Genomic DNA, 23,351 nt, shown 5'->3' on the forward strand with positions numbered 1-23,351 from the left:
ATTCCGAGCTAGTTTATATGATCTGATTTTACTCTTACATAAAATAGGGAACAAGAATTTCCGACGTGGCGCAGAGAATAAAGTCAAAAAAATCATGAAGTGACATGTTTTTTGCCTGGATATGCCATCAAATGGACAGGGTGGCAATGTTCTGAAGAATGCTCCCTGAATGGCAAAGGCAAAAGTAAAGTGCACAGTGTTTAGCATAAAACGTGTTAGATAAAAACTTTGTCTATGATATGTTATAAGTGATAGATAAGGTTCAGGGCCAGCAGATGTGCAAATAGTCAAATAATCCAGAAGACTAGGCAAGGATGAAGCCCATGCCACCTCATCATCATGCAATATTAAATAAGAGAAATTTGAATTTATCTTTCCAGCTCATATCAGTTTACCTGGGGTTGTCAAACATATCTGGGGCTCCCACAAGATAAACCATTTTTTGACATAAGCAAACCATGGAATGTGATACACACTATCCAGTGATAAGCAGTCCACCCAAAAACTCTGACCGGACTGCTTCCTGCTTGGCCCATCAATTTATCCACAAAATCAGCAGTGCGAGCCTGATCATATCCTCCAAGTACGCAAGACATATTTTCTCATGGCCGATGGTCTTATTCGGATTGACAATAACCTACATATAAAACCATTCTCTGTACGTCGAAGGATGTCTGGATTTGAGTTGCCCTCGATACTGGCCCCATATGAACAAATGGGTATATACTTACTTTTATAAATAGAAAAACTCATTAACTGGTTTCCGTTGTGGTTTATGTGCAAATCGAAAGACTATCATTTATTTTAGTAAAATGTTGATTCCTTTGCTTTATCATGGGTGACCAAGTCAAGAAAAACATTAAATAAAATTCTTAAATATTAAAAGTATTTCTTCTACCAAACCTTAACTCGTTCAATCAGTAGTTCTTGGTTATTGTTTATGCTGTACCACAAGTCATTAGGAAGGATTTGGTATGTTTCACTGTTGGATCAAAACGTTCCATGAAGGAAGAGAAAGAATTCAATAGGATTTGAAGGCTGTTGAAAGTTCTTGCGATGAGCACTGCAGCATCAGCATAAAGTAAAAATGGGGTAAAGTGGTATCCCATCTTTGGCATATCACAGCTTGTTTGTTAACATTGCTGATACATAAAAGGAAAAGAAAGGGTGTCAAGATGCATCCTTGGTGGACACCTCTCTGGATCATGATAGGTGTAGTTAGCTCTTCTGTGACCCCATAAAGAATTGATACTGAGGTTTTGGCATGGAGGCGTTTTATCAATAGTAGCATATTTTTGTTAATCCCCATTTTATCCATTATGACCCAAAATTCACCCTTCGTTGCAAAAACATATTTTCCCGCAACCAAGTACAAGTATAAACATTGCTTGATTGTGCCTATCCCATGGCAAAAGCCAAACTGAACCTCAGTGAGAATACTATGTTACTCTGTCCATTCCTCAAGCAGTGACAGAATGACCCGTCCAGGGATCTTAGCGCTTGGATCTATTAAAGAAATTTGACCATAACAGGTGGGCAGACGTCTGCCGCCATTTTTAAATACAGGAACAATAATGTCTTTGCTCTAGGATTCTGGAAGCTGGCCTATTTTGAAATGTTTGAATACATTATTTAAAATTGGGGCCCTGAGTGATACATTAGATCTAAAAGTGTTGACAGGAACCCCGTTGGGCCTTCCCAGCAAAGCTCCTCAATATAGCCATAGCTACTTTCTCTACATTAGAGTAATGTTATAGTTGGGTGTGATATTATATGTTTTCGTAAAAAAAAAAAAAAACATTAGAAATTCACTGGATAAAACAAAGGTTAAAGTAACTTTATAGTTAGGTGTGATAAAGAGAACTTCAAACTGAGGAAATCCACTGAAAAAACAAAGGTTAGAGTAATGTGATAGGTGAATTTGTCAGTGACAACATTAAAGTTTTGAACTAAAAAAGAAACTCAGCAGTTCTAGCAGCGCTAACTATAACTTGCACCCCCCATATACACCGCTTATGAACTCACATTGGACATCACTCATGACATGTTCTATGACGTAATCCATGGCATCACTGATGATGTCTCAAACAACCTGTTGCAACACTATATATTACTATTAACAATTAAATAAAAAACTTGAAATCACTTAAAGTTACAATCTATATTTTGAAAAAAATAACACCAATTATACAAATCATAGTAACACATAAAATTAATATACGAAACAAAGTACATCAAAATAATTATAATACAAAATTATTTACAACTATATTATTGAAAACAATATTAAAAGAAATATCATTTACCTACAAATTCGATATTCTTGACAACAATATTTTTGCAACCCAATATTTTTGTACCACAGTATTTTATTTCTGTATGCCGACATTTACAACTCATTTGTTTTGCCGAATACCAGACCGGGAGCTTATCACTTCAGTGCAGCTTCGGTCTACTCTTACCTCTAATGGAGGGTTGTGCCCTGGATCTTTCATTATTTGGATCTGGATTTCTATATACCACATTGTATGAATTATTTACACATGTGGTGGCTCATAATGGCAGTAAAATTCAGAGAAGGAAACTCTCAGTCTCTGCATCAGTGAGACTGTTATGACCATGTGTTCTTTTTAGTAGGATTCAAGTTTTTTTTGGTACTTTTAGCATTTGTTTCTATGGCTTTTTAAAACAACCTGCGGTAAGTGGTGCAATCTATCTTCGTATTTTTTTGGGACCCCCAGAAGTGCACATTTGCGCATCAGTAATTTTCTTGGGTTCATGGTGTGAGGTTTGGACAGTGAAGTTATTGATGTGTTTACTAGTGAAATAGGGACCCTGAACAATTCCACCCAGTTTTACCATGAGTCAACAAACCTTTTCGCTTTGTCCTAGTCAATGCTTTAGTTTTTTTAGATTGGAACCATTCCAACACTGGATTGAATGTTTCTTAAATTATATTGAGACTAGTGAAACTGTAGATGGAATGTCCCTGAACAAAATAAACATTTACCAAGCGGTAACGCAGAAATTTCTGCTTTACAGACCGGTATCTGTCTGAGAGCAATGTAGGTGAGTTGGGACCTACTAGCAAAATAAGGAATCGCAAAATTGCGATTCCTTATTTTGCTCTTGCATTTAAGGAATCGGAAATAGCGATTCCTTAAATGCAATGTAAGTAGCACTAAAAAAGTGCACTTCAGCGCATTATTTTCCACAGATATCCCACCAAAAGGGTACAGAGACTTGATATGCTTAGTTTTCATTGTTTCAAATTTGAATTCAAGAACTGACATGCATTTGGGAAACTGCACGTGGCCAATAAGGATCCACCTGTGTTGTAGTGGTGTGATGAGAAGAACATTATCTTGAATCCAAGTGGCAAGGAGAAGGTTTTGGTGATTGGTGACGGTATCATGCTGGTGAGAAGATGTTGAAAATGTTTCCTACTGTTTATGTTAAGGAGATTTGATCATAAATTCATTTTGAGTGAGGGGGCTGTGCCTAAAATACCCAAAGTTAGGAATATTCTGATTCCATTGAGAGATGAGGTAACTAACACACTGGAGAAGTGGGTGGCTGCTGATATAACTGAAACGATTAAAGCCTCATCATGGATTTCACCTTTGGTAGTGGCATGCAGCAGTACTGTCAAATTAAAGTTGTGTTTTGGCCTGTACAATTTGAACAACAATATGTAGTTCATCAATTTCCACTGCTCAGAATAAATGAAATCCTAAATTTGTTGAAGAGTGTCACGTGGTTTTCAATAGTTGATTTATCTGTTGCCTACCATCAGATGCTTTTGTCTAACAAGAATAAGACTTTAACTGCTTTTATTATATCAACTGGATGCTTCTAAATTTAAGAGCAAGCCCTTTGGGCTAGCATTTGCTGCTGTGGTATTTCAGCACTTTATGTAACAACTTTTGGGAAAAATGAAGGGTGTTAAGTTTTCTAAGATGATCTACTTATTTTTTGGAAAAATTGAATCTGAGGATGATCGGACTTAGGGGACTTTTTTTACATTTTGGAATACATGGGTTTGACAGTTGGATTCTCTGAAAGTTCATTTGCTGAGGACAGCATTAAGTATACGTGATTGATTTAAAGGGAATCAAACCAAAAACATCTTTGGTTAATGCTATACAGAATGCACCAGTTCCAAGTTACAAAGATGAGGTGAGATATTTCATTGGTCTTGCGGAATATTGTTCAAAGAACATCCCTCACTTTGCAATAAAACACGTATAATATTAGACAGTTTTGAAAAAATACATAAAAATCCAATTGGACATCAGAGTGGGATCTGAATTTTTGTTACATAAAAGACTCCATTGCTGATGTTGCATCTCTTAAAGGATTTGAGCCCAATGCACCTAGTATTATCAATACTGATGCAAGTAGCAAAGGGCAGCAGAGGGTTGGAGTTGTGTACTGACACAAGCTGGGTAGGATAGTAGGGAGTGTGTAATTGCCTATGCTTCTAGATATTTGTCTCAAGCTGAAGAAAGGTATTCATTATTGAAAAAGAAACTCCAGCGTATGGTTGTGCTACATACCATTTATGGGCATTTGTGTTGGGGAAAACATCTACTTTAAGGTGTGACCATAGTTTTGTAAGTAAAATCCTCACTACTGAAGGCACTGTCAATGCGTCTGCTACAGTGGCTAGATGATCTGTAAGATTGTAGAAGTACTACTACAGCATTGTCTGCGAGCCTGATAAAGAAAATGTCATTGCCCCACTCCATTCCAGGACGCCCAAACAGATCAAAAAGTGTGAGGATGAAACCGGAAATGAGTTTCAAATTGCTTATGTCCATGATAGTGTTACCTCATGTAACAAGAAGGATGAGTAGGTAGGATACGAGAAAAGGTGTGCTGATGCAGGTTTTGGACTGCCTTCTGAAGGAGCGGCCAAACAAATACTTGGTGGATGCCACTTTAAGACCATATAGTAGAAGATCTCAAATGTGTGTACAATAGGAGAACATTTGGAGAGGGAAAAGAGTGATTCCACCTGACACTTTACGCAATTGTGGATTTGAATCATGTTGGTCATTTTGGGAATCTAAGAACTAAGCATCCCGTAAAAGCTTCTCTTTGGCGGCCACAAATGGATTTAGGAAATTGAAAAAAAAGTATGCGAGTGTCTGGTTTGCAAGGGTGCTGATAAATCTTTTGCAAAGTTGTAACTTCCTATTACTTTTTCTAAATCACCATAGGATTTTGTGGCTATTGACATTATGGGTCCGACTGGGGCAAATAAAAATGTGTGATTGCCATGATTGATTTGATTTCATGCTGGTCGGTTGTTAAAGTGGTAGATAGACTGGATACTGATTCCGTTCTAATTTTTTGGGCTCAAGAATTTTGACAGGAAGATATTCATGCTACTCTAGTTAGTGATACTATGGTGCAGTTTGTTTCTAACAAAGATAAGGGGTTCTTTGACAACCTTGCGATCAAGCACAGATCTTCATTTTTATTTGATCTTAATAGTTTTGAGTTGAGATTGAGTGCATCAAAAGAGTTATTTACAACATTCAACTGGCTGTTAATGGTAATCATAAGTGGGAAACTCAACTGGAAGTTAAAGGTGTGGGCTTATAGAGATTTTCTACCTGTTTGGCAACTGGATACACACCATTTGGGTTAATGCAGAGATTAAACCCGAGAACCAATTACATCCTAGTTGGCTATTTTGTGCCACTGTGCTACATTGGTTGGTGGATGAAGTTTGTGATAAAACTGATTCCACACTGCATAAAAATAATTTGCAATATGATGATAAGCATGGAACAGTAATCATCATTATTCAGGGGGTTTGAGACGAGAAATCTGGTAAAGTCACAAAAGGCGAAAGTCAATTTTAAAAACTAATGAAAGTGATCAAAATGCTTATGAATTCTGTGCATTTGAATCATGGTAAAGTGTGGAACCTCAAGAGAATAGCTAAATCTTTTGCACCTAGTGTGCCATCATTGACTTCCACAGATTGTCGAAGGTATGATGATTTGGGGGACACAGTTGTGAGTGTCGGTAGTAGTAATGAAAGTAATGTAACTTTAGCATCAATGGCGACACTACAGTACAGGTGGAAAATGAAACTAATTTGGAATTCGAAATGGGTATGGTCCTACCCACACTCAGATCGATACAAGATTAATTCTAATAATGGCTGGTGTACCTAATAACAGAGTTTCTGAGGAGTGTGAATCTATGGTGATCACAGAACAGGAAGGAAGACAGCACTACTGGAAGAATCAATTGAACCTAAGCATATTAGGAGACCACCTTTATGGTTAAAAGATTATATTTGTAATGAGTTACCGCTGTACTCACTAACTAATTATCTATGTATTTTGTTATGTATTTTACTGTATATGTAAGTTCCTATGTTTGGGAAGAAAGATGTGTTATGTGCCCTTTTTGCAGTGTAGATTAGAATGTAGGTATGTCTTCTTGAGATTACAGGTATGATATAATGGAACCTCTACGTGGAGAACTGAGGTGGCTGAGCTGTGGTGTGGACATAGCACTGCCTGCTCCTGCCTGTTCCTGTTTACTAAGAATAAACATATATTCAATATATCATGTGTTGGCATTTTATTTGCACAGAAATCCCTCATTGCAGCAAAATCTAGGGTTGAGAATGCCAGACGGTGAGGAAGAACAATATAATTTAATGTGTGCTTTAAAAATTGGCAACAAACGGTTTATTCTTGATACCTACAGCTATCTAGATAAATCAATTACCAATAATGATATAAGAATATGGCATTTCTCACTTACCTGGAAGGTTTTGTCCTGATGGTCCACGCCACTGGTATTGTGGATCTGTAAGCTCTGCATCTCGCAGTCGTTGTGTAAGACACAAAACATGTGGTGTATTGTGGTTTAACTTCACATAAACCTTAGCTGCAAGCACAGTAGCAATACATTTGAATCATGTAAATCAATTCAAACAGAATAATAAAAACTGTTATTTAAGATGTTTTTAATTATATGTTGACTTAGGAAGCAAGTTGCCTACCGTTAGCTAATATTACATTTAGGAACACATTTAGATTTAGTTCTGGGCACCAAATAATCCCTAGATCTTTTCATGCGGTACACAAAAAAAGATTAATAAATGGTTATTTCGCCAATTTTCTACGAAATGCATTAATGCTCGATACGTTGGGATGCAACTGTTTCCAGCATTATACCACTTATTGGCTCAAGGTGCTAATTTAAACTACCCTTGTGACAATAATTACATGTATTTTCTCTAATGAATAAACACATTATAAAGCAACTTTTATCTGCGGAAGAAAGGATTTTAAAGCTGTCACCAATAAATTCCTTGGGGCTTATCAAAGTATCCAACATAAATAATATAAAGACACTCTCTTTAAATTCTTTCTCTAAAAACGGCAGAGTCTGCGAGGAAGGATTTAAAGAAAAGCAAAGAAAGGATATATAGTATTCATGGTTCCATAAAAGAACTGCTGTGCAGCATAGGCGAGGCTTCACCAGTAGGCATAATGTACTAAAAGCAGAGAGAAAAAATTCGGACTCAACACCCTCTGACTAATTTAGTTTATGCATCATAAACATCTCATCTAAAGATCATACTGATGTCCATTTTCATGAACTGATTGATGACATAAACAATCTTTCTTTTTTCCAACTTACCTTGTCCCCTACTCACCCTTCTGGTCATTTACTCAACCTAATTCTCTCTGCGATACCGGATCTACCAATCCAAGATCATCTACAACCTATTTTAGTAAGATCCTACTCTCATAAATTTCTCTATCCAGGCAATTTAATCACCATGAGACACCATAACAAAGCAAACCTGCCATTGTGCCTCCATAAACCTCCAAAACATCTATGCCATCATCTTTATTCAATCCTTACCAGACCCAGAGACCTATAAGCATCACAGCCCTCTGTTATCCTAGTGTTGCTGCAACAAACCATGATAGCAGCCATCAACAAAGCGGGTCCCTTTTTTAATCATTTTTGTACAACATTGACTGTCATGTATGCAGTGTTTTCAACAGTAATGATGATGGCAGTACTGTAAAACTCAACTTAACCTAATTCTCCCATTCCCAACCCTCACTTTACTGTGCACAAGAGGACCACAGAATCTATTATATGATGTATCATGGAGAGCAAGCCAAAGAATAACACTTCACAAATAAATATGCCTATCACGATAGATATTCAATTATTGTTGCTAATCAGGAGAGACCTAGAATATATAACATGTTGCCCAGGCAATCCCTAGATTCTGTTAAGTCTCTCAATTCAACTTATTTCTTGCACAAACAGTAAAGTTAAACTGCTGAAGGTGCTAAACAATACAACATTCTGTTAAAGTATGCCTAACGACCTTGCAAATCTGACACCCCACTGATTGCTCGATTTGTCTCATCCACTTCTGGGGCAAAAGGAATATGCTACTTACCAGTATGCATCTGTTCTTGGCATGAGGGCTGCTGACATTCATATCTGTGCATAGATCGCCGCCTAGTGTTGGGTCCGGATGATTGCACATTGTTGTCCTGGAAGAGTCTTCGAAGTATCACGAGATAGGTGGCTCCTCCCTCGGACTACAGTGCACATGGGCATCCTCTCCATCCTCAGATTGTTTTTCGCCATTGTGACAGAGATGGAGTATAGTACAGTAAGAGATGTCCATGCAAAGAGTGAATGCTGCAGCTGCGACAGGCACCGGGGAGGTGGGTGGGCGATATGAATGTCAGCAGCCCTACATGCCAAGAACAGATGCATACTGGTAAGTAGCATATTCCGTTCGAGGCATGTGGGCTGCTGAATTCATATCTGTGCATAGAATGTATAGCAGTATCTCCCTTAGCGGTGGCTACCCGTGTCAGCTACAGCAGTCTGGAAAAGCGTTTTGAGAACAGCCTGTCCTACAGCAGCTTGCTGTTTGGAATGTACATCTACACAATAGTGTTTTGTAAATGTATGTGTGGTTGACCATGTGGCTGCTCTACAGATTTCGTGTAAAGGAATGTTACAGAGGAAAGCCATGGATGCCCCTAGCTTGCGTGTGGAATGTGCCCTAGGGGGAACTGTTAAGGTGCGTTTTGCTTTTAAATAACATATTTGTATGGACTTAACGATCCATCTGGCTATACCTGATTTAGAAATAGGGTTACCCTTGTGTTGCGGTGAGAAAGCACAAACAACTGTTTTGTTTTTCGAAATGCCTTAGTTCTATCTATGTAGTACAGCAGGGCTCTTTTGACATCAAGAGTATGCAAGGCCCTTTCAGCCACTGTCTGCGGGTTTTGAAACAACACTGGCAGGTCTATTGTTTGATTTATGTGAAAATGGGATACCACCTTTGGCATGAATTTAGGGTTTGTTCTGAGAACTACTCTATTTGCATGTACTTGAATGAATGGCTCCTGAAAAGTTAGGGCTTGCAGCTCACTAACTCTTCTCAGTGAAGTAATGGCAATGAGGAAAGCCACCTTCCAAGTAAGAAATTGTAGCTCGCATCAGTGTAGTGGCTCAAAAGGTGGTCCCACCAGTCTGGTTAAAACGATGTTTAGATTCCAGACTGGTGAAGGTGGGTGACTTGGAGGAATTACGCGTTTAGGTACTTCCATAAACGCTTTAATTGCTGGCACCCTAAACAGTGAAAGGTGTTGCCTGTTTTGCAGATATGCTGCTAACGCAGCTAAATGTATCCTGATGGATTAATAGGCTAAATTGCAACGTTGTAGGTGCAAGAGATAGCAAATGATATTTTGAGTAGAAGCATCAAGTGGGTTAATGTCATTGTTTTTACAGTAAATGACAAAACGCTTCCACTTTGCTGCATAACAAGCTCTGGTAGTGGGTTTTCTTGCCTCTTTGATAATATTCATGCAGTCTGGGGGCAAGTTTAGGTATCCAAATTCTAGGACTTCAGGAGCCAGATCGCCAGGTTCAGCTGTTGCGGGTCTGAGTGTTGGATTTCTCCATGGCTCTGAGTTAGAAGATTGGGTGTGAGTCGCAGTTTTTGATGAGGCACCACTGACAGTTCTAGGAACGTTGTGTACCACGGTTGCCTTGCCCATGTGGGAGCAACTAGGATCAGTGTCAGCGAATGTTGTCGCATTTTGCGTGCCACCAGCGGTATTAATGGAGCTGGGGGAAAAGCATACGCAAATTTGCCTGACCAGTTCATCCATATCGCATTGCCCTGCGGATGTGGGAACCTGGCGGCAAAGTAATGGCATTTTGCGTTTTCGCTTGTGGCAAAGAGATCTATCTCTGGGTGTCCCCATTTGCGGAAGAATGGTTGGAGCACTTTGGGGTGAATCTCCCATTCGTGCATCTGTTGGCTGTGCCTGCTGAGCAGGTCGGCTACCTGATTGTCCTTGCCTGGGAGGTGTTACGCCATGGGAAACATGTTCCTTTGAATGGCCCACTTCCACATTGCGAGCTAGGTGCGACAGCTGTGGTGAATGTGTTCCTCCCTGTTTTTGAATGTAGTACATAGCTGTCATGTTGTCCATCCGGATCAACACAGCTTTGTTGCTTAAGTGTGTCTTGAAAGCTTTTAGGGCTAGAAAGACCGCCATCAACTCCAGAAGGTTGATATGCATTTTCTTTTGCTGTACAGTCCATAGTCCTTGTACTGTGTAGTGTAGGACATGGGCTCCCCATCCTACTAGGGATGCGTTCGTGGTTAACACTATTTGTGGGACCGGCTCTTGGAACAGTCGTCCCTTGCAAAGGTTTTGTGGATTCCACCAATGCAGAGAGTTGTATGCACGACCAACACTAGGTCTTTTAATTGCCCGTGAGCCTGGTTCCACTGCCTTGCTAGGCATTCTTGGAGCGGACGCATATGTAGCCTGGCATGAGGGACTATAAATATGCACGAGGCCATCATGCCTATTAGCTGCATAAACACTCGAGCTGGTAGTGAGTGTTGGGGTCTGAATTTTTGTATCAACGTTTGCATTCCCTTGATTCTTGCTGTGTTGGGATATGCCTTTCCTGCCAGTGTATCTATTGTTGCTCCCAGGTACTGTTGGATGTGGGAGGGTTGTAGATGTGATTTTGGGTAGTTTAGTGAGAATCCTAAACTGTGCAGAAGATGTATGGTCTTTGACATGTGGTTGGCACATTGCTGGGCTGTTGGCGCGTGTATCAGCCAGTCGTCCAGATACGGGTACACATGGATGTGTTGCCTTCTGAGATGTGCTGCCACTGTAGCTAGACATTTGGTGAACACTCTGGGAGCTGTCGTGACACCAAATGGTAGGACTTTGAACTGGTAGTGTTGTCCCTGAATGGTGAACCTTAAATACTTTCTGTGAGCAGGGTGTATTGGTATATGAAAGTATGCGTCTTTGAGTTCTAAGGTTGCTAGGAAGTCTCCCTGGCGAAGCAATGGTAAGACCTGCTGAAGAGTGAGCATGTGGAAATTCTCCAACAAAATGTACAGGTTGAGGGGCCTGAGGTCCAGTATTGGCCTGAGAGACCCGTACTTTTTGGGAATGAGGAAGTATAGGGAATATACTCCTGTTCCCTGATTTTGTATTGGGACTGGTTCTATGGCCCCCTTTTGCAGCATACTGATGACCTCTTGCTGTAGTAGCATTATATGTTCCTGTGACATTGGGCAGTGCACGGGTGGTATGTTGGGTGGTGGTGAGGTGAGTTCGAGGCAATAGCCATGTTGGATAATTTGCCTGACCCACTTGTCTGTGGTGAAATTTAACCAGACTGGCAGAAATTGTTGTATTCTTCCCCCGACTGGTGTTATGTGGTCTGGGGGTAGTCGTAAGAAGTCACTGCTTGGTGTTAGTGGAGGATCTATTTGCATTGCCTCCACAACCTCTTCCTTTGGTATTGTTTCCTCTATATCCACCCCTATTAGTGTTTTTGTTGTAAGTGGATTGTGTGTTATTTTTGTAGTTGGAGGATTGCTGTGAAGTATTACTTCGCGCTTCTCTATAATTGGAGCAACGAAAGGAGCCCCGGTGTTGTTGGGACTGGAGAGCTCCCATAGACTTCGCAGTTTCCGCATCCTTTTTCATTTTGTCCAGAATTGAATAAACTGCTGGACCAAATAAAAAGTCTGGGTTGATTGGCTGATTAAGAATTGTGGATTGGACTTCATTCTTGAAGCCCGATATGCGAAGCCATGCGTGGCGCCTTAGCAGCACGCTTGTATTGATGGATCTGGCAGCTGTTTCTGCCGCGTCTAGGGCACATTTAATTGAGGCATTAGTGATGAGCTTTCCTTCCTGTATAAGTTCATCTGCCTCCTGTTTGTAAGGGTCAGGTAAGTGTTGGAGAATTTCTTCCAAACTGTCGTAGTGCGCCCTGTCATATCTGGCCAACAAGGCCTGTGTATTGGCTATTCTCCAGGAGTTTGCTGCTTGAGCTGCCACTCTCTTGCCTGACGCTTCAAAGATTTTTGACTCTTTGTCTGGAGGAGCTGCCTCGCCAGTGGTTTGGGAATTTGCACGTTTACGTGCATTGGATACTACTAGGGAATCTAGGGGTAGCTGCCCCCTGATGTATGTAGGATCTATAGGTGCAGCCCTATATTTCTTTTCAATTCTAGGGTTTATGACCCTTGCTCTAGCAGTGTCCTTAAAAATGTCACCTGCATGTTTTAATACACCTTTTTACATTGGGAGTGTTTTGACGTGCCTCTCAGATGTTGTTAATGTATCAAAGAGGAAGTCTTCCTCAATAGCATCAGAGTGCATATCTACATTATGGTAAGTTGCTGCTCTATCTAGTAGTGCATTAAAGGCTACTGTATCTTCGGTGGGTGATGGCTTAGTTGGGTACACTGCAGGGTCTGTAATGGGCAGAAGTCCTTCAGAGTCTGGTTCTCCATCCCCACCCCATGGCTGTGAGTTTGGCTCTGTATTAGGGTTTTGTGGATAACCAAACCCTACATCTGCGTCCTGATCTTCATCTGGGTTGTAGTCAGAGCGTGCAGGTGAGGTTGGGGCATATGGAGTAGTAGGTATAGCTGGACTGATAGGTTCAAAGAGTATAGGAGAGGTGGCACAGTCTCTCTTTTTCTTTAGGGGAATTCTAGAAAAGTCTTCAGTTGGCAGAGGTCTTTTCTTTTTTGTATAAACAGTCACTTTACCAGTCTGTGGGTCAATATACAGTTTTGACTGGTCTTCTGTGGATGGATCTGGGTGAAGAAGCTCTTCTTCCACAGTCTTTTGTTTTGGTGCTGTAGCCTTTGGTTTGTCTTTTTTTGGGTCAACGCCTTTTTTGGGTTCGAATGCTTTCGGTGTTTGGATCGGTCTTTGATGTTTTTTGACAGGTTTTGTCGGTTGAACGTCTTTAGCTGGCTTCACGACCTTTTTCGGACCGAGCGGTTTTGTCGGTTCAACAGTGTTCTAAGGTGTTTTTGGAGCCTGCGGTTTTGGCTCGATGCCATTTTTCGGGTCGATGGGCTTCGCCTCGACCGATTTACTTTCGTCCACCTTTGGTTTCGCTTTTGGTTCAACGGTAATTTTGGGCACAGGCCTTGTGCTTTCGTCGACTGGTTGCTTCCCCTTGTCGATACCTGAGGCTGCTTTGCTCGATTCAACATGTTTCTTGGGGGTCAATTCGACGTGCTTTTGTTTGTGTGTCGATTCGACGTGTTTTGGCTTCGAGATTGACCCGACGGCTTTCGACTTCGAGCTCGACTCGACAGCTTTGGTCTTCGATGCCGACTCTAGGGTCTTTGGCTTCGAAGGTTGTACTGGTATTGCGGCCTTCGGGTCGACGCCCTTCGGCTTAGTCACCTTCGGGTCGACGTAATTCGGTCCGAAGACGGTATTGTTGATGAGTTTCGGTTTCGATGGAACCGATGTTGTATGACGTGTCTCAGAGGACTCTTTGAGTGTGCTCTTAGCCGGGCGGTGTTGCGGGGCTGTAGAACGAGGTTGTTGATCTCAGCTAAGGCATGCTGGCGATGCCTCGACCTGAGTCTCTGATAGAGGTGCAGTGTCTATATGGGGCGATGTACTCACGGTTCGCCCCTCGTCGTCATCGGAGTCGTCTTCAACCGCTATGATGTCCTGATCATATTCCTCGAGATCGACGATTAGTTCTCCCTCTTCGGGGTGATAATCGGATTCTGGCTCAGAGTATTGTCTTTCGTCTTGATCGGAGTCTTCGGCGCTCGCTAGATCTTCCTCATCATCAAAGATGTTATCGGGCTCTGGCGCCGACCTCTGCATTTCCTGCCTTGCCGCTCAACGATTCCGGATAGTCTTTTTCGATCGGAACTGGGCACAGGCTAGGTAACTATCTTCATTGTGGTCTGGAGATAGGCTTTTGTTGCACACTGGATGCTGACTCAGTTATGGAATGTAATAAGGTGGCAGAATATTTTGCCAATAAGGTTAATAAAATATACAGCTCTTTCTCCAAATGTCCGGCGGATGGAGAAACCTTCATAGAACTGAAGGAAGAGGCCCTGTTAAATGCAAAACCGAGGTTAGAGTCTTCTACCGTACCACCCAGTAAAGAACTTGAAATGATCTGTACTAGTATAAAATCTGGCTCTCCTCGAGATCCCGCCCCTCCACGGGTCCTTAGCACTAGCATAACGGTCTTAGAACCTTACATCCGCCATGTCCTTATGACATCCTTTGACTCCCAAACCCTGCCGATAAACTGGAAAAAGGCAATTGTGTTACCCATTAGAAAAAAACCTAATGTAAGCCATGATGTCCTGGAGAACTTACGACCTATATCTCTGCTACCTTACACCGCAAAAATTGCAGAGAAAATTGCAAATATGCAATTGATGGAATTTGCGGAGAAGAATAATCTCCTTCACCCATCCCAATCGGGGATCCGTGGAGGCTTCTCTACTGAGACGGCCTTATTACGAGCCACCGAAACTCTACGTCAAGGAGCTGATGCAGGCCTTACCATGGCACTGGTCATGCTTGACCTCAGTGCAGCGTTCGACACTGTAGCACATATCACCTTGCTACAGTGTCTGAACAGAGGAGGTGTAACTGATAGAGCACTCGGTTGGCTTAAATCGTTTCTGACGGGCAGAAGCTTTCAGGTTCAACGGGGCTCGTTTCAGTCTGAGGAGAGAGCATTGGAGCAGGGGGTACCTCAGGGCTCTGCTCTAAGTCCTACCCTTTTTAACTTATATATGGCCCCCCTGGCAGAGCTAGTCCAATCGTTCGGCCTAGAGATTGTCTCCTACGCCGACGATACACAACTCTTACTCACCCTTTCCCAAACTCCTGCTGCTGGAGCCAATAATTTCCGAGCCTGTATGCAAGCATTGGCCACTTGGATGGATAATCACTGCCTAAAATTGAACGGCTCCAAGACAGAAGTCTTGGTAGTTGGTGGGGACCAACGGCTCTGGACATGTGACTGGTGGCCTAGCTGCTTAGGCGCTGTGCCTACACCATGCCCTGAAGCGAAGAATTTGGGGATATGGATGGACCCCAAACTCTCTTATGAAACACACATCAACCGATTAGCAGGCAAGTGCTTTGGAGTCCTAAGGACTCTTAATAAAACCCTGGACCTCCTTCCTTTGGAGGCTCGGCGCACTATGACCCAGGCATTGATTACGTCACGCCTCGACTACGGGAATGTTCTCTTCCTGGGAGCTTCTAGTAAAAGCATAGGACGACTCCAGATACTGCAAAATGCCGCAGCCCGCCTAGTGCTGAGACTCCCAAGAAGAGCCAACTCTAGAACCGCCCTGATGGCCCTCCACTGGCTCCCAGTGAAAAAAAGAATTATGTACAAAGCCCTCCTAATATGTCATCGGATCCTTTGGCACAAAGCTCCCGGCTATCTGACAGGCCTGGTTACCTGGTATGAACCTCGCAGATCGCTGAGATCGGGCGGCATGGGCAAGCTCGTGACCCACCGCTACAGGAGAGAAAAAACGGGAGGTCGGTCCTTTAGAGTGGCTGCTGCCATAGAATGGAACAAACTTCCCATCAGTCTCCGCCTGGAGCCTTCGGAAACTATTTTCCGACGTCAACTGAAAACTCATCTGTTCTCCTTATAGTTTCATTTTTATGCCCTCTGCCTCGCACTTTCCTCTCCTCTGGCGAGCTCTTATTCTTTCTTTTTTTAGCGCGGGGACACGCCGAGATGGCGTAACAGGCGCTCTATAAATGTCTTTTTTTTATTTTATTTTTTTTTATCTCTGTGCGGGAACTTTGAGTTGCACTGCGGGCGGACTTCGTTCCATCGACGGTCGGTCCACGTGGTGTCGAGAAGGCCTCACGGCCCGATTCGACGACCGGAGTGCAACAAAGTTGTAAAAAGTGTATCGGTACCGAACGCTGAACAATACCGACGGTTCCGAAGGTCTTTTGGCCTTTGAAAAGTTTTTCTTGATTCCAAACTTGGAGAGTAGGAAAGTACATCCAAACCCAATGGCGGAGAAAAACAATCTGAGGATGGAGAGAATGCCCATGCGCACTGTAGTCCGAGGGAGGAGCCACCTATCTCGTGATACTTCGAAGACTCTTCCAGGACAACAATGTGCAATCATCCGGACCCAACACTAGGCGGCGATCTATGCACAGATATGAATTCAGCAGCCCACATGCCTCGAACACAACTTTTATCCAAATCCTCATCCGGTACTTCAAACAATGAACATACTCTCCTTCTTTGACCATAGTAGTGACATTGTATTAACAACCATGAAAAAATAGTGTCCCTCAGCTCAAACATCGTTGTGACTTCACTAACCATCTGATGCTGTGATTTCCAATTAGGTTTCTGCCTTCACCATGGAATTAAAACCGCATTTACCAGCAGCTTTGTAAGTCCTTCCTCTTCCTTAAACCAAAGAAACCCTTATGCTGCTTACCTTCCTAGATCTTTTAGGGGTGATTAACACCGCTGAACAAAATTCCCCACTAGACCATCTTGTAACCTAGTGCAGCCTGAGGGAGTGGCCATAAAGGATTATTTCTAAGCAACATGAATCACCGAGTTAAAAAGTGGGCGTTCTTCTCAAACCCAACAGTAATGTGCAGTGGCGTGATTCCATAATGTTCGGTTCTCCACTGTGCACTGTACAACTTCTAGATCAGTGCTCCCAAACGTTATAGAACCACAACCCACATTTTTAGAATGACAAATGTTTGGGACCCACCCAGCTTTACTGGACAACAAGCAGGTGATTTTTTAATACAGCCAAAGTATTGTGTCCTCGGACAGTATCATTTACAATCAGCACATTTTATTTTTCAAAATGGACACCTAATTTGCACAGACGCACAGTTTTAATGATAAAACTATAATGCACACAAAGGACAAAGTGTGGAAATCGGGTTTCAGTGAATAGTTATCATTTATCATTTGTGCATTTCCAAGTAAAGTATTTTGATTTGTTTTGATTCTATTTAAATCTTTGTTTTCATCACACTTAAAATTACAAAAATTGTGCTTCATTTTCTTTTCTCTCCTAACTACTACATGTGTACAGTTCATTTACAGGTATTTACACTTTGTTGTGTGCTACAAAAAAATAGCATGATACAGCCTTTCCTTTTAACACTCCCTGTACTCAGCGAGATTGTCATAAAATTGACTTTCCAATTTTTTTCTGACTGCAAAGTGAGAGGAGTCTGTAAACACGTATCACAGTGTTTATCCCTTTAATGCAGGAGTTGACTACTGGCCGACAGTGGGGAGGGATTAAAATGATTTTTTTTTTTAAATGTTGAGGGCAAAGCGGGATCACTTCTGCTTCAGCCGGTGTCCACCCTCCCCCAAGTCTGTTACGTCAGCATATCACGAGGCGCGCTGATGACAGCCCACCAATTTATTGCAGGTCCAAAATACCCCGTTCACTTTAGACACTGGATGTAAATTTGATACAGCAAACTTTTTTTTCGCTCAAATTTGACCATCTCGTTTTGGATCTTGACTTCCTTGAGAAAATGGTACAACAAACAAATTTGTATGCGGAACAATTTCTGAGGGATCATGGAGGCACTCTTGGGCCCTATTCTAGGGGACACCAGTGGACTTCCACTTCACTTGAATTTTGGGCCTTACACTCAAAATGGGAATAGTGCACAAACCTAGCCTGCAGTCCTGCTGGTCTACTTGCACGGTTTGGATAACACCCATCAATGCACCATACATGAGCAGAGACTGGCTGTTGCTATTCCAGAGCATACTGCATTTGAATTAAAATTCGGCTGCAATGCACCAGACAATACATACCATGAAAGGATGTCCAAAAATTCAGCCTGCTGTAGAACTTTTGTCTGCAGGTTTCTGGAGATTTAGTGAATGTAGCCATTGATGAGTCCTTGATCCTTTACAAACAAGGCTGATGTTCAGGAAGTATATACCAAGTAAACACATTTGTTGATGGCATCAAGTTATACATGTCGAGTTCCACTGGCTATGTATACAGCTTCAAAGTGTATACAGGGAAGGAGTCCACTCTAAAACCTGTAGGGTGCCCTTCCAAAGCTAGGAATTACGGCGAAGATTGGATGGGATAGTGTCCAAACCCTCCTTCATAAAGCTTATAATCTTTATGTGAACAAATCCTAAACAGGAGTAGTGTTGTTCAGTGAGCTGTACAAACCTGGCATAGTGGCACGTAGTGCAGTTCAATATTGCAGCAAAGGATTCTCACAGGAGCTTGTTTGTAAGAACTGTGTTGCATTCCAACGAACTGCTAGCAGTCAATTTCTCTGATAGACAGAATGTATGTATACATGCTCATTAAAATCCATGATGAGAGCATGTCCCCCATCATGGTTTGGTTTTAGTTGGCTAACAAGCCCACCTGTATACTTGATTACAACAAGTACATGGGCAGAGTGGATAAGAATGACCAGCTTCTTCAGCCATACAATGCAAGTTGTATACCTCTCAATTGGTATAAGAAGCTGTTTAGCCACTTGATCCAGATGGCAACATCCAATGCATATCTTGATTATCATCGAACCACCATGGGAAGATCGAAGTCTTTTCTTGACTTTCAGTTGATGATCATTTAAAGTCCTACTGCAGCCTCTACTTCATCTGCTGCGGAGAACCAAGCAAGGCTGCATGATCGGCACTTTGCCGACTGCATTCCTGCAACAGCCAGAAAGGTTAGTTCACGTTGTTTTTGCGAGTCTGCTCTAAGCAAGGAAAGAGGCAGGAGACTCTTTGTTACTGTCTTCAGTGCCAATCTCAGCCAGCCTGGTGTTTTCCAACTTGGTCTCTGTTGTACCATCCAAAAGTGAAGTTTTGGGAAATTAATGTGGAGCTTCCCTAATATCTACCTCTTAATGGTTGTGCATGGATGCATACTTTTCATGGGCCACTAGTTCACTACGCAAGCAGCCTTAAAAAAAATCTCTATTTGCGGAAATCGTGGACTTTCTAATGGCCTTCTAGACACCTTCATCCGCCGTCAGAACGTGGTAGGTCTACTGTTCGCACATTACAGTCATCGCACTGCACATAACAGTGGACGGAACATAGGCTATGTTATCACGGAGTTCCCAGTGTGGCAAAACCTAAAGTTTTTAGTTTTTAAGTGTTCTTTAGGGAACGTAGGCAGTCTTACCCAGCATGTTTGCCTTAGTTTCAAAGTTAGATGTGCTCATTCATGGAATGCGGGCCTCGAAGGCAGTCTCAAACCTTGCGAACTTGCATCCAAAAGCTGGAAGAAGTCAGCACAATGACTGAACTAAAGGCATACCAAATACACATTTTCTTGAGCTTCAGGCTGCTAGCATAGAAAATAATTCACTTAGCAAATACACAGGATTAGTCAGGACGTTGAAGGAGATGGAGACATGAACCGATAATAAAAGCTTAGGCTAGGTGTGATTTTACAAGGATATTTCATAGGTAGAAAGCAGATTTCCCTGGTTGTCTAGTTTTCAAAAATGTGCAGGTTTGCTAGGTTAACCTAGTTGCCGGCTGAGCTATGGGCCAACATCCACAGCTACCCACATTGCAAAAAAGGACAGCTTTTCAGTGCAAAAATGTGATATGTCCATATTGCTTTTGGGTTCTTTTCTGTCGTGGGCACCGTGCTTATCCACACAAATGAGGTAGCATGTTTGTGAAAGAACTAGAGGAATTCGGGGTGGTAGGAAATTTGTGGCTCTCCACAGATTCCAGAAGTTTTCCTCACAGAAGTGTAAGGAAAAATTGTGTTTTTACTAAAAATCTGAGGCTTATAAGGGCTTCTGGGAATTAAAACCTGGGGAGAGCGACTCAAGTCACCCCATCCTGAATTTTTTTAGGTGTCTAGTTTTCAAAAATGTGCAGGTTTCCTAGGTTTGCCTGTATTCCAGCAGAGCTAGGGCCCAAAACTCAGAGCTACCCACATTGCAAAAAAGGGTCTGTTTTCAGTGGAGAAATGTGATGTGACCATGTTGTGTTTTGGGCCCTTTTCTGTCGCAAGCACTAGGCCTACCCACACAAGTGAGGTGTCATTTTGATGGTAAGACATATGAAAACACAGAATTGTGGAGCATTTGTTATTACCCATTGGTTTTCATGGCATTTGTGCTTTCTAAATGTAAGTCAGTGTGTAAGAAAGAAGACATTTTGAAAAATGCCCAAATAATTAAATGCTTGAATGGGTACCCCCAAATTCTGAGATTTACAATTAACCAGTGCTCCTAAACTCCAAATCTGGTATCCTTTGGAGGAATACTTTGGTTTCCTTGATACCCATTTTCACAATATGGGCGTGATTCACAAAGGTAAAGTTAGGCGTTTGGTCTAAACTTAGACCAAATGTCTACATTTACGACTTTGGGAATTCACAAAGGGCATTTACGAGTACTATCATTATGTCTGCACTGGGGCAGAAATCCGGCCCAATTGCAGGCCAGTTGTTGAGTCTTGTACACTATGCAAACTATATATTCGCACAACCAAAACAGTCTAGCTGGCGTAATGATATATTGCTTTTGTAAATCAGCCATCATGACAAGCAGTTACAGATGAAAATGTTGTCACTATTTTTAATTTCAATAGTTAGTTTCTTTGGAAAACCTTGAATAATCACACAAACAATCCTTTGCTGAATTCAGAATGTTGTCTACTTTTCAAAAATCTATAGCTTTCTGGGATCACCCATAGGTTTCACACTGGTTTCCGCTACAACCTGGAAGTAGGTTCAAAGTAGAAACATAGGGGAAAATGGGATACCTCTTCGAAAAGTGCCAAAACTGTAGTAAAGATTTTTTGATTAAGCTCTGCACGTACCTTAAAGCTGGGGAGATAGTGACGTTAGCACAGCAAACCTTTTGCTGATGTTGTTGGGAAAGAAAACTGACACTTTTTTGCAAGGCACTTTTTTCCTATTTTTCACAACAAACTTGAAATTTGCTATATTTTATCTATTTTCTCAGAGCCATCCCAGGGAATCCACAAACCCTGGGTACCTTTAGAATCCCCATGATGTTGTAAAAGAAGACACAGATTTTGTGTACATAACTTATGTAGAAAAAAGTTAGGGAGGCTTTAGTGTACACTACACCAAATAGCCAAAAAAGAGCTCAGCACTAGGGTGATAAAACCTCAGCAGTTAAGGGGTTAAAAAAAATCATTCACATGCCTGAATCATTCCCTGTCGTTGAGATAGGAGTCCCACTGTAATATAAACAAGCAGTAGTTAAATGCCATTGGCTAAAATGGCCCTTTGCCATGACCTTGATAGCCTATTTATGTCCTTTATAAAACAAAGGACCAACTGTTTAGTACAGCCAATCAGCTGTCCGAACCCTCTAGAACACTCCCAGCAGAGGCAGTTTCCCTCAGATTTCAAAGCACAAGTAGGAAGTAAGTATCCCATAAATCAACAGAGGGAATCCTCTACGAGGAATGTGAATCTATGAAAGATACCAATACTGGATAACAGTAGTTACAGGTGAGTAACATATTTTATTATCCAGCATTGGAGTATCTTTCATAGATTCACATGCTTGAATCAGAATAACAAGTAGTAACACCAAACTTCATAATGTCTGTAGCAGATGATAGGAGACACCTAAAGTATGCATGAATAGCCTGTAATATTATAACAATTAAACTCGTAGATGTCCATATGCCCTTCTAATGTTGTAAGTGTTGTTACATATCTGGGCTAAAGAAGCCATAAACCATTTTACATATTCCCGAATAAAGAAATGAGACAATTTCCATGAAGTTTCTGAGAAGATACAAATGTTTTGATCATACAACTGTTTTTTTAGAATTGTATACATCTACCTATTCCAACAGACACTTAAAAAAGGTCTAGTTATGCAGAATAGCAAAGAAATGCAAGACAACAACAACTCAATACACATGTATACATGACTACTTATACACATAAACCTATATGATAACACATAAACCTATATGATAATTATATATATATGTAGAAAGATAGATATAGATTATATATATATATATATGCATACAATATATAGATACATAACCATATTCCCATATCTATAAACAAAAAAGACCATCTTTGCTAGAAAGAGGCTCACCTTAGTTGAAGAGGTGACGTAGTACCACCTGGCGGACAGCTGTGTCTCTACACTGTGCAGATTCCAGGCAGCTGTGTTGCGTGAAGGTTGCAGTACGACAAATCTTTTCCAGTGTCACCCCAGATCTGGTGGAATGAGCCTTAGTCTTTCTTGCCAAAGGCCTGTTAGCCGTAACATGACAAAACCGAATTGTCACAGAAACCCATCTGGCAACCGTAACTTTCGAGACTGTCGTTCCTTCCCTGCCTTGGCTGTAAGCCATGAGCAATTAATCAGTCTTTTGAATGTCTTTTGTCCTTTGCAGGTAGATTTAGAGATATCGTTTGACATCAAGAGTATGCAATGCCTGCTCCACTGGTATTGATGGATTTGGGAAGAACAATCGGAGTATAACTGGCTCATTAAGGTGAAACGGAGTTGGAACTTAAGGGACAAAGGTAGAAATAGTTCTCATAATCACAAAATCCTCCTTGAACTGGACAAATGGCTTTTTGATGGGGAATATCTGTATTTCACTCACCCTCCTTGCTGAAGTCAGAGCCAGGAGCAGAGCGACTTTCCATGTCAAGAATTTCAATTCATCTGTGAATTGGCTCAAATGGCTGCTTCATCAACTGTGCAAGAACCATATTAAGCTTCCATTCCAGAAGGGGTGCTCGCACTGGAGGGAACAGCCGGAAAAGACTCTTTATGAATAGCTTCAGCAGGCTGGAGGCTTAGAGGGAAGGAGCCTGAGAAGCTCTTTTGTACAGAGAGATTGAGGTAAGGTGTACTTTCACTGAGGCAAATGCGAGGACTGATTTTGAAAAGGAAACGAGGTATGGTAAAATCTGTCCTGGA

The 23,351-nt window shown here is 41.6% G+C and overlaps 1 protein-coding gene across 1 annotated transcript in view; it reads right to left on the reverse strand.

Annotated features, from left to right (window-relative positions):
* The window catches only part of ZPBP (zona pellucida binding protein), a 787,854-nt gene that overhangs the window by 590,177 nt on the left and 174,326 nt on the right, over positions 1-23,351 (reverse strand). The window contains exon 3 of the mRNA XM_078685833.1: positions 6,796-6,921. Within this exon, the coding sequence (XP_078541959.1) occupies positions 6,796-6,921 (126 nt within the window). The remainder of the gene's footprint in view (positions 1-6,795; positions 6,922-23,351) is intronic.

Source organism: Lissotriton helveticus, chromosome 4_1 (genome assembly GCF_964261635.1).
Source record: "Lissotriton helveticus chromosome 4_1, aLisHel1.1, whole genome shotgun sequence".
Taxonomy (NCBI): Eukaryota; Metazoa; Chordata; class Amphibia; order Caudata; family Salamandridae; genus Lissotriton; species Lissotriton helveticus.